This window comes from Lytechinus variegatus, chromosome 13 (assembly GCF_018143015.1).
Source record: "Lytechinus variegatus isolate NC3 chromosome 13, Lvar_3.0, whole genome shotgun sequence".
Classification (NCBI taxonomy): domain Eukaryota; kingdom Metazoa; phylum Echinodermata; class Echinoidea; order Temnopleuroida; family Toxopneustidae; genus Lytechinus; species Lytechinus variegatus.
The window spans coordinates 15,681,260-15,693,868 of record NC_054752.1 but is presented as its reverse complement, the minus strand read 5'-3'; the positions used below and the strand labels follow the sequence as shown (position 1 = coordinate 15,693,868).

The window sequence follows — 12,609 nt, the reverse complement described above, 5'->3', positions numbered from 1 at the left end:
TCTCTACTTTTATGACACGATATTGGAGGTCTCCCCTTCATCAGACATCGCTTTGAGGAAAAGTGAATATTGCATGGAGATTCCGTTCTACATGGTCTAGTAGATATTGGGATATTAATTGAAGGTATGGAGCAATGTCATCACTCAGAACTGCTTTATAAGGAAAAGATTTGTTTGATTTTAAGAAGTTAAGGTTAATGAATAGAAGGCACAAGCAAACTACGTGGAATGGGACAAAAAATAATACCCAAATTTGTATATCACTATTCAGGAGAAATATCCAACAGCAATATTACCAAAGTGGCATTGTGAGCTTTTATATTTGACTGTTATTAACTAGAATCTTTTAACTTAACTCTCTTTCTACTTCATATTGTTTTGGGTGATTTCGATTTTTTGCAGTTCCATAACACAGTGATTCATTTCTGAGGAAGGATAGCATCTGAACTTCCTTGGAAAGAAGATGCAGGCAAATTCAAGGACTGTGTCTCCAAGTTCATTAATCTCATGTGTCGGGATGGGAATATGTACCTATGAAACTAACAATCCTCTACTTATTTTTAGAATTGTCATTTTGTAGGTTTTCTTCGGGAATTTGTAATTATGATGATCTATTTTCTTATGATGGTTGATTGTGAGCTACTTTGGAATGAAGATATTTGCGGATAAGATCAAGGACAAAGAGATTGATGACCTTCATCCTTCAGTGTTGCAAAGGATATGTTTCCCCTGAATTCAAGAAATGATGGACACTTCATCCAGCTTTGTATGAACTCAAATACCCATTGTGTCATTGATGAAATGCAGGGCTCAGAATAGCCTGAAATTCTCTTTCACATAAAAATCCATATTTTGATTTGGTAATTCCTCAGCATTGTATCTGATCCCGTTTCTGTCCAAGAAAAAAGTTTAAAATTCATGTTTACTTCAAAGTTTGTTTCCTGAGAGCTTGCATTTGACAAACATTACCAAATATTTTGGCAAAAAAGAACCTGTTGATAATGCATACATGATACAACAAAATTAGTTTAGTAGCTGAAATACAGATGTGATAGAAAGACTAATGGGAGCATGTTTACACTGACAACATAATCCTGACATTTTACCATACCACACTGGAATGTGTGTGTCCCGCGGTGTCATATTCTCTGTCTCTTGGTAGGTGGCCTCCGTGGTAACAGACCCATTCTTTCTTGGTTTCTGGTTTGTATCAGTATTCTTTGGATGGTAGATGTAGGACCTGTACTACTCACGACTGCCTGGGATACCTAGTAAGAGAAAAATAAATTTTTACTAACGATCATATCTGCATGCAAGGACATTGGAAGGAGAAAAAATAAAAATTTCCAAAATGATTTCTCAGCAGAAACTACCAATGCAAACATAAAACTTGGGTGGTTTGCTTCTGGGCAATTCCATAAAGTAATTAACCTTTTTGTACATTCGACCCCATTTTTCTCAAGTTTTACTTCACTTCATAAATTGACCAAGCCATGCTCCTTTGAGATCATTACAGACTGTCAAAGAACAAGAGAACAAGAAATCAGAGACAGAAAATTTTCTGAAGGGGCCTACAAATAGGAGGTCGGATGTACATATTTTATGGAATTGCCTTTCTGATAAATCTGAAATGCATACTGATGACTACGTAATTTGTAAGAATGTGATAATTAGCATAAAGACTAATTCGCTCTCCCACTGGAATTTAACAAGCAGGTTTTCATTATAAATCACCAGTCACCTCATAGACAAAGCAATAGCATATGCAGGAAAGCTGCAATGGATAGATGCATAGCATCCTTGCACCAGGATTCCTCCTACATGTAAAAAAAGCAGCAGACATTTGACAAGATGTCTTCTCCTTATGAAAAGCTGTTTCAAATAAAAAGCTCTTAAAAATAAGACATGGCTCATGCTCATAATCTTTTGGAAGCTCATAATCTGCTATCACTTTAAAATAACTCGTTAAAATCTATGATATATTAGATCAAATCTAAGAAAAGTTTTTCATAAAGGCATAAAGGCATCACCTGCATATGCAAGAAAAAAATTACGATGAAATTAATGCAAATTCAGACCTGGGACATCTGCTGACGTACTGAGCTGACTGTCCTATCAAACGAAGTGTCCCCTGTTGCTGGAGAGCTTTGGTGGTCACTCTGTTGGTCATCTTCCTCTATGCTGGAGGCTGACCGCTTTGTTCTAGTACTGACGACACGAGGAAAAAAGACTGGCTGGCTGCGGAGTGAAAGTAAAAGGAAGCAGAAAGAAATCATAGCATCATGAACTGATCTAAATTGGAAGTCTCCTGGCAATCTAGTGGATTTACATGCAGATTATGATTTTGAAATGAGTCTATGTGGGCCATTAGACTACAGGATAGTTAGACTGAATGATTGTTACACCCAATGGTACTTGGACCAATTGATAGTCGACCATATGGGTTTAGCCATCATGGTGTTGGACAATTTGAGGAGACCATCTGCTGTAGCCAAGTGGATAAAACCACTACCGATGTACATGCACATACCTTGAGAGACCAGAAGCACATGGTGTCTTGCTTTGTGCCACATGTGCTTGCTTGTCAGGAGAGCCTGAAGTGTTGGATCCTAATCTCCTTCTCCCCACCAGCTTAGGTCTCTGGTCGATCTGTGAATATTCAGCACCAGCACAGCCTGCGTGGGATCCAGGACCTTGAACTTGTCCAGTTTGAGCACCATCCGTACCTCCAACTACCTGACCATGCTGATGATCAGTTTGTTGGTGATCTGCGGATTCAAGGTGACCACCGGAGTGAGAAGGGATGGACCTCTGTTTTGGTCTTGCACCAGGGTCCCTAAAACTCTGTCCATGCAGCAGAGAACATTGTGAATCTGGATCTAATGCTGGGTTGACTGAACCACCCACCGTGGGGCATAAAGGTCCAATGAAGGCACTTGAAGGTGCTGCTGATATTGATGATGGAAGCTGATGAGTGGGTCCCATCTTATCTTGATTTAGCTTACCACCCCCATCAGGGAATGGATTGAATCCATCGGGAAGAGTGTCATGTTTAGTCCTCAGTCTTGGGAACTCTGGCTGGCTAGGAATGTCCCATTGCCAGGGAGGTAGTCTTCGGGGTGGCTCGGGGAGGGACGGGGGAATCTGCTCATTCTGCTGATCAGGGTTTCCAAGTTCATTTCCAGAATGACCATGTCCATAGCGCGCATCGACACCACCTCCTGCAGCTGCTCTTGGAGGATCAGAACTTGCTGATGACTGGGCTTCTTGAGCTGGAGTTGGCATCCAAGCTGTCACAGGTGAAGGTCTATCAAGCTGACGATCTCTTGTATCCAGTGTGGATGATGATGCCTCAACAATTTCCAAACCTGAAAGAGAAATATCCAAAATAATAATCATTGCACATAATCATCAATCAGTTGATGCTAGTAAAATAGAAATTGATATTTTCCCAGAGAGTTTACCTATTCTTCAGTGAGACAGCAATACAGGTACTGTAAGGATTCTATGAAATTCTGTATTGTGATTTGAATCCCACATCAATAAAATTTTTAAATTGTCAAAGCCTGTAGTAAGTAAATAAGTATAGCCTGAATTATCAAATTATAAATGCAGGCAAAGACAAAAAAGACACTAAACTAAAATTGAAATAAAAAAAAACTAACTGATATTCAATTATAAGATGAGCAATACAATCAACATGTCTCTCTGTAATTATGAGGTGTAACCTTTAAAATAATGTTCCTTAACCTTTTCTGTAAACAAAAATAAACTCTCCTGTACATGTACTACAAACCCAGATGGTGAACTGGGAAGCATTTCATGAGTTTTTTTTCAGTGATTCCAACCGACAGATGATCTCAGCTGCTGAAAATCAGTGCATCTGATTGGCTGAGAGGGAATCAGAGAAAAATCACTGACAAAACTTTTCATGAGAAGCTCCACTGAAAACAGGCCTGCAGTAACTCACTGCCAGCTTCATCAGACGCCCTCTCTTGGGCGAGTTTCCTCAGTCTTCTTGCTATATCCATTCTCCTTTGTTGGAGCTTTTTCCTTGTATCATCGATAGTCTCGTACTCAGGAGCATAGGTGACATGTAGGAAACCCCCATAGAATGAAGAGTCATCCATCTTCCGCTTGGCAACTCTGTCAAATCAATAGAAAAATTGTGTTTAATCATTCACTATTATGTTGTTTCTGTATCACATGAATTGGAAAGAAAAACCTTTGGGTTATAGATATTCAATCTTTTTCTTTTACTTCTCACTATCAATTGTTCTGTCATCTTCAAAGTGTCTGTGTCCCAGACATCACAGTCAACCTACAATACTTTCTGATATTCAGAAAGCAAGAGTCCAAAAATAATCTTTGGCTCTCTCTCTCACTGCCCTTAATACAACTTTGTCTGGTAGGCTGTTGGCCAAAATCCACATCAAAGTCAGCGCTTTGTATTGACCTTTGTAGGAATTTAGCCCAATGTTTGAAAATGGCCATGGGCCCCAGCCTTGGAACTGTTCCGATTTTGGAGATAAAATGTAGATTCTGATAGATAGATCTTAAAGTGTAATAGAACTATCTATACTATCTTGAATCCAGGCATAAAAACACAGCATAAATCCTGTTTGATCTGACCTCATACAGGTATCTAAAATATGCATGAATGGTTATAATTTTTATGTGCTAAATGATATATTCCCGTAAGTAACGGTGTATTAACCGCACCTTTTTCTCGGCGGAGTAGAAGCAAAAGTCGGGGGTGCGGTTTATACACAGTGACGGGTCTGAGCCCGCCGTAACCCCTCCCGTACATGCACCCACCTTCATGACACTAATTTTGACTTTATTCTCGATTCAAAGTAGTGAAGTTCCCTGGCTAATTTAAAAGAGACGCCAAGCATACTCGGTAATATTTTGTCACCGCCGAGCGAGAGTTGAGTGAGCTTAGAGATTGCGTTGTGGTTATAGTGCGACTTAAGCTGGCGCTATTCAAAGTCCCGTTTCGCGCCAGCTTGTTTTTTTTCCTTCCTGTTTGCTTTTCATAAGATACCATGTAAACCACGCACGAGAGAGACGGCACGAAGCCGTAAAAAACAACTGGAAAAAATGCCAATTTCTTTGTTTCTTGAACCTTCCTATAATCCCGTATCCAAAATTCATGCTAAGACATCAAATTTCTGAAAGTGATTGTGAGATTGTGATGCAAGAAATGTGAATGTTTCTTCCTCCTACGCTGTTAAAGACACAGATCATAATTTGATAAGATGTACTGGCATGACTTGTACTGTATCGTAGTTTGCAATGTAATGGCAGTGCTGTGTGTGTACACTGTAGCTGTGACTGTGAGGTGAGCGAGTGGGTAAGTTGCCAATATTGTCGGGACCGTTCTTTCTTTCTAACATTTGTAGATGAATTGATCAAGAACAGCATATTTCTGCATACCGGTAATCTCTTTGGATACTTTGAAATCTTAAAAACTTAGATTTTGTTTCTTCGTACCTCAAATATGCATGTAAATGTGATTTTTTTTTTTTTTTTTTTTTAGTCCAAAGTTGGGGGTGCGGTTAATACACCGTTACTTACGGTAATATGTAGGTGATAGCACCTACATGTAAGAACATGTTCTAGTCATGAGTAAAGTCATGGCAAACTTAACGAGTCATAGCTTGGTGAAACACCCATCAGGGCTCTGGGGGTATTTCGGAACTTGGATGCATTTTCCCCGATTCACACTCACCTAGCAGCAGAGATATCTGCATACTTGATCCAGTGCGTCTTGGTGAACTCCTCTGCGTCTGACTCGTCAAGTGTACGGTATTCCTCTATCTTCCCGTAGAGAGACAAGAGCTTCAGAAGTTCATCTGTGACGTTGATGTCGGGGACTCCATGAACAAGGAGATAGCGGGATTCCTGATTAATTGTGAATACCTAGAAAGTTAAGAAGATGGAAAGGGGTTAGAAATGGAAATGCATGATTCCCACCTCAAAGTCTTTAGACAAAGCCCCATATCTGATATGACTTGTATACTAGTAGTAAAATCCAAGTGACAGGTTAAAGGAGTGGGCTATAAATGGGTGATTTTTGGTTTTACTGTGGGAACAGTTTTTTTGTGTTCCTTTTACCTTATCTCATAATATTGTCATTTCATGTTGAGATGCATTACAAGGAATTAAAAAAAAAACTTCCCATATTGAAATTACAAAAAAAGTATTTCTGACCCATGTATAGCCCACTCCTATTACTAAAGAGAATACCGGTAATAATGAAAAAAAATATTCTGTACTTTGCAATTGTTTCTGTCCTCATACTCGTTATCAATATTTTTTTCTTTGTTTTTTTTAATTCAATTTAAAAATGATAGTAAAAATGATAGTAGAAATGACTCTTATTTGTATGTTTAAAGATTGAAATAAACAAAAGTTATGCAACAATTTTTATAACCATTCTTTTTAGAAACAAAATTTATCATATATACACGACATATCCTCTAAATATTAATTTAAAGAGGGTCGGCAATCCTTTATTTTTCATGTTAGTAAATTACTGTGGCATTTATTGCTGAACCCCAAACCGAACCAAAGTTCGGGAAGAATTTGCCGAACCGAACCCGAACATGCGGCCTGACTTGCAGCGCTATTTTTAACATTACATACGTAACGTGCCGTATCTTCAAAAAGACATCCTTTTATGTTTTTTGGTCGCACATGGTATCCATTTGTCAATGTAAGTTCCCCCCCCCCGGATAGTTGCTGAGGCTCACAAGGTTTTGGCATGTTGTGTGAAGATTGCAAATGAAGTATGTGCAGCTGTTACTGGCATTGTTGAGGAACACCACTAATCTAAATGAAAAGAGTTTAGCCTGGCTTAGGTCTACTTTCATTTTCAAACTGTTCATTTCTATCTTAATCTCATTTTATTTGCATAATTTACATTGATGAAGAATAGACTTATTTTCAAAGATTTTCTAATGTAAAATTTGTTATTTTGCCTCCGAAGAAGATTCTGCTAGGATCGAAAGCTTAGGCCCCTTTGCTTTTGACTCTCTTATTTACTCCATTGGCTCTTTTTTTAGATAAGCAGTTTTCAGCAGCTTCTTTTTGCCTTTGCTAATGTAAAATTGTTATGATCTAAATGTTCCTTCCTTCACTTGTCACAGCCAAGGCAGGGTGTGATAGCTTGTTGATCCAGTGGCAACTTCTGAAATACAGAACTCACAGAGCTACCAAGTCTCACGCATTGTGCGTGAGACTCACGCATTCAGGGTCCGTCTCCCGATCTCACGCATGGCACCCATTTTTCTCACGCATCGGGACCCGACAGAAAATATAGAGAAAAAGTAGCATTATTTGCTAGACTGACCGACCGCCTTCGCGTCTCGCCCAGCACACGAGACGAATCGAGAGTGCAGCCAGCACACAGCTAGTGCGTGATACGATGAATCGCGTGCGTGCATCGCATGGTTTTGAAGTATGGATCGATATCATGATGAAGCCCATATCTCACCATTTCGCAACATACGAGTGTAAGTACTGGCCGCGCGCGCACAGAGACGCCAAGTCATGAAAATCTCACGCATAACATTTTTTTGAACTTGGCATCTCTGAACTCAATCCAGTCAAAGTCAAACTTTACCGTAGGCTACATGTACCATAGTCCATACATCGCCATCGGGATTTTTATTGGCAGTGTATACAGCCACACGCGTGTGTCTTTACCATCCAGCCACACGCGTGTGGTTATATCCAGAACACCTATCTGTGGATACCGCCACACGCCGCCAGTAATAACAGTAAAACACGTACCGTATGTAGGTCTGACCGTCTATATCACGATCAAAATAACCTCATTTCTTCATTAAATTCTTACATTCTAAACCCCTTTGATATCCTTAGATCGTTTCAATTTCATTCTCACCGTCTTCTCTCCTTGCTTTTCTTGTCTTGTTACAAACGGTCGTCTGTTTAACAGCAAATTCTCTTTTTCTACTTGTGTCGATTCTGGCTTCCTTCGCGGTGGCAGACCCATACAGCGTTAGCGCAGCAGTAGACATACACAGTTTGGGTTTACGTAAACGTAAACCCAAACTGTGTATGTCTACTACTGCGCTGTGTATGTCTACTACTGCGCTGCGCTAACGCTGTATGGGTCTGCCACCGCGAAGGAAGCCAGAATCGACACAAGTAGAAAAAGAGAATTTGCTGTTAAACAGACGACCGTTTGTACAAGACAAGAAAAGCAAGGAGAGAAGACGGTGAGAATGAAATTGAAACGATCTAAGGATATCAAAGGGGTTTAGAATGTAAGAATTTAATGAAGAAATGAGGTTATTTTGATCGTGATATAGACGGTCAGACCTACATACGTGTTTTACTGGCGGCGTGTGGCGGTATCCACAGATAGGTGTTCTGGATATAACCACACGCGTGTGGCTGGATGGTAAAGACACACGTGTGTGGCTGTATACACTGCCATTTATATTTTACCATATTTTTTATAAGAATCAGGGACAACTCGGACCACGGGACATCTCGGACCGCGGGCCGAGTTGTCCCACCCAGTACGAGATTTTTTTCCACAAGTTTGCGTCTATTTTTCCGTCATTTCGAAATTTCTTGTAAAGATTTTTTAGAGATATGGTCTGATGGTAATGTTCTTCACTTTCTATTACTTTTTTTTCGCTGAAATAAAAAAAAAGTGTAATTTTAGGCGTTTTTTCGACAGCTCGCGATTCCCATAGGCGCGCGTGTATTAACTGTGTCGGTGCTCGGCTCGGCCCCGCTCAATAACTGACTTGATTTTGTGATCATTTCTCCTCAAAGTACCACTTTTATCGCAGAAGATGGACTTTGTTGTATTCCATTACCTCCATTTTCTCATCACAAGGATAAAATTTGGTGTATTTGCACGATTTTGATCAAGTTTTTCATCTTTTTCTCTCTGGTCGCAAGAAGCGAATAACCGATGAACGGTCCGCTGCTCTTCATCGTAATTCTCCGTAGCTCGGCCGCCTAAACTGGCGGGGTGGGATTCAGACCGAATCCACAATGGAAGTGGGCGTGCACAGCAAAGAGCTGAGCTTGACTGAGTGAGAGAGAGTGAACTCGAGTTTGAAGCTTGGCAGTGTCGTATAGGCTCTGCCTTTTTTTGTAAATATATATTTTTCAATTTTTTCTATATTGATTTTCCCTGGTTTCGAGCTCTAAGATTGTAATGATATAATTATGCTTCAATTTCTTTGACTGAGTGTGACTGTGGTGTGGATGTTTGAGCCGAACAAAAAATATGTGGATGGGGGCTCCGAGCATTTTCACTCCTGCCCCCGAAATGTGAAAATGTTCTAGGTGTATCTGTGTGGGCATGCCAATTTCATTTTTAATTTTTATATTGAGTTTCCTTTGTGTAGAGAGCAGAGTTTTGGATATAGGGTAAAAGGGACGACGATGTGAGGGATGGCGATGATAGCATCCCGGCGATAACGAGGGGTGGGCCTTGATGAGAGGGACGAGGTGGTGAGAGATGGTGATGATAAGAGGGATGAGGATCTTTGATGACTCTTGATGAGGGGGGGGGGGATGATGAGAGGGACAAAGGGAAAGAGATGGAGATGAGGATGTGAGGGATGGCGATAAGGGGTGGGCCTTGATGATGAGAGGGAAGAGGAGGTGCATGAGGGATATAAATAAGAGAGATGATGCCGATGACTCTTGATAAGAGGGGTGCATGAGATGGTGAGAAGGACGAGGATGTGAGGGATGATTATGGGAGGAAATCGGGGGGGGGGGGGACGTGTCCCCCTACCAAAAATAGGGGGACACAATACCAAATGTCCACCCTACTATTTTTCTTCATGGAGAACAAAATAATGAATCATTCACAATTGAAATGATACATGTGTTTAGGACTAAATGACCTTTTATTATTGAAAACCCCCTCTTTTTTCTTGTCAATTGTTTTGGGGTTAGAAATTACCCTACATTTGGGCGATAACCTTTTTTTAAATGTTTGTCAAATTTTGCAGCCTGTGGTCCCCTCTACCTTTGTTTTTCCTTATCCGATTTTGATCAAATTTTTATATTGAGGGCTACCCTCAGCCCGGCATGCCCACACAGCTACATCCTGAATATTTTTCGCATTTAGGGGGCAGGAGTGAAATCGCCCCGAGCCCCCACCCACGTAAAAGTATTTTTTGTTCGACTCAAACATCCACACCACAGTCACATTCAAAGTCAAAGAAATTAAAGCATATTGATTATTGCAACTTAAAACTCAACTCTACACCACGGAAATTCAATATTAAAAATAAAATGGGAAAAAAAGGCCTAAAAATGATCAATTTAAAGTGAAAATTAAGCCCCCCCTCTCAAAAAAAAAAAAATTATTGATGGCTAGCCTCAGCCCGGCATGCCCACACAGCTACACCCCGAATATATTTTTTTTTGCATTTCGGGGGCAAGAGTGAAATCGCCCCGAGCCCCCACCCACGTAAAAATATTTTTGAGCAACTCAAACATCCACACCACAGTCACACTCAGTCAAAGAAATTGAAGCATAATTATATCATTACAATCTTATAGCTCGAAACCAGGGAAAATCAATATAGAAAAAATTGAAAAATATATATTTACAAAAAAAGGCAGAGCCTATACGACACTGCCAAGCTTCAAACTCGAGTTCACTCTAGCTCTCTCTCACTCAGTCAAGCTCAGCTCTTTGCTGTGCACGCCCACTTCCATTGTGGATTCGGTCTGAATCCCACCCCGCCAGTTTAGGCGGCCGAGCTACGGAGAATTACGATGAAGAGCAGCGGACCGTTCATCGGTTATTCGCTTCTTGCGACCAGAGAGAAAAAGATGAAAAACTTGATCAAAATCGTGCAAATACACCAAATTTTATCCTTGTGATGAGAAAATGGAGGTAATGGAATACAACAAAGTCCATCTTCTGCGATAAAAGTGGTACTTTGAGGAGAAATGATCACAAAATCAAGTCAGTTATTGAGCGGGGCCGAGCCGAGCACCGACACAGTTAATACACGCGCGCCTATGGGAATCGCGAGCTGTCGAAAAACGCCTAAAATTACACTTTTTTTTTATTTCAGCGAAAAAAAAGTAATAGAAAGTGAAGAACATTACCATCAGACCATATCTCTAAAAAATCTTTACAAGAAATTTCGAAATGACGGAAAAATAGACGCAAACTTGTGGAAAAAAAATCTCGTACTGGGTGGGACAACTCGGCCCGCGGTCCGAGATGTCCCGTGGTCCGAGTTGTCCCGTCCCCTTTTATAATCATCATCCAGGCCATGTCAATTGTCATCATGATTATAATTATATTCAAACGCTTCATCAAACAACTTTGGGATCTCCCATCAGGCATCATATTGCATGAATATAAACCGAGTCTGAGAGAGATTTTTTTCCGCGCTCGTGCACTTTCGCACCGTCCGACTGTTTAAACAGGGCTGTTATTGTTCCACGACTCGCTGGTACGTTGTTGTTCCACGACTCGCTGGCCGCACGGCCACGGCCGGCAGCAGGGATGGATGTGTTGGGCATAAAGCCAAGGTGCGAAAGTGCACTAGCACCTTTTCTGACATAGAAATCTTCAAAAATCTAGATCTAGGGTACGAACACGTTGAATGTCGTATCATATAAGTAATTACATACCTTAACAGCCGTACCACGCCGTCCATCACGGTACAATGGCCGATTCGTGCAATCATTTTGACGTTTTTTAGAGGACGTTTTCCTACTGATAGTAGACGCCATAATCAGAGACAGAAGTACGGTACCAGTATGTACAGAACCGGAGAAAACCATGTGCATTGTGCAATTAAGAAGGAAACACGCCGGGTGGTGTGTGAGTGACCGAAGAACCGGGGTGCGAGTCCGGCCCGCGAAATGATTTTCCCCACCGGTACACCAATATGAATTCATGGTATAAATTGCGTCTCAGTGGCGTAGCTACGGGGGGGGGGGGGGGGGGGGGGGGGTAGGGGGCTGGGGACACATGCCCCCCCCCCCCTGAGATTTTGGTGTGCCCCCCCCCCAGAAAAAAAAAATTGGCAGAGCATTAAAAAAAAGGGAGAAAGAGGAAAAGAAAAAAGGAAAAAGACTGAAGAAAAAAAAAGAGGAAAATAAGAGGAAGACGAGTGAATAATTCAATGTGAGGGGAAAACTTGCAAAAAAAATCTATCGTGCCCCCCCCCCCCGAGATTTGGTGTGCCCCCCAGAAAAAAAAATTGGCAGAGCATTAAAAAAAGGGGAGAAAGAAGAAAAGAAAAAAGGAAAAAAAGAAGACTGAAGAAAAAAAAGAGGAAAATAAGAAGAGGAAGACGAGTGAATAATTCAATGTGAGGGGAAAACTTGCAAAAAAAATCTATCATGTTACTCTATAAAATTTTTACTTGCGCTTCGCGCCAGAATTACCTGTTCAATGAGATTCATATCTTGCTCAATAGGCTGATATGCCAGTTTTGACGTCATTATACCGGAAAACATATTTTAGCTCGGACATCGAGCTTTCATTTTTTTTTTTTCATTTACAAAAAATTATGTAAGTGCTCCGTAAAATGTCCGATTTATGGTCTACATATCAGCATTTTAAGCTCA

At 40.7% G+C, this 12,609-nt stretch overlaps 1 protein-coding gene across 1 annotated transcript; it reads right to left on the bottom strand.

The window, feature by feature from the left end:
- Positions 1–1,046: 1,046 nt before the first annotated feature.
- LOC121426859 lies at positions 1,047–11,780 on the bottom strand. Its single transcript, XM_041623264.1, has 6 exons — positions 11,665–11,780; positions 5,735–5,925; positions 3,971–4,146; positions 2,531–3,368; positions 2,079–2,238; positions 1,047–1,268 (listed from the first exon to the last, which is right to left on the bottom strand). The coding sequence occupies exons 1-6, from the start codon at positions 11,764–11,766 to the stop codon at positions 1,140–1,142; spliced, it is 1,596 nt and encodes a 531-aa protein (XP_041479198.1). The 5' UTR covers positions 11,767–11,780; the 3' UTR covers positions 1,047–1,139.
- Between the last annotated feature and the right edge of the window lie 829 nt (positions 11,781–12,609).

Coding starts and splice junctions, on each gene's coding strand:
- LOC121426859 (XM_041623264.1), bottom strand. CDS start 11,766: ATGGCGTCTACTATCAGTAGGAAAACGTCCTCTAAAAAACGTCAAAAT. Junction 3,369..3,970: donor GGCGTCTGATGAAGCTGGCA/GTGAGTTACTGC, acceptor TTTCTCTTTCAG/GTTTGGAAATTGTTGAGGCA. Junction 2,239..2,530: donor TGTGCTTCTGGTCTCTCAAG/GTATGTGCATGT, acceptor TTCACTCCGCAG/CCAGCCAGTCTTTTTTCCTC.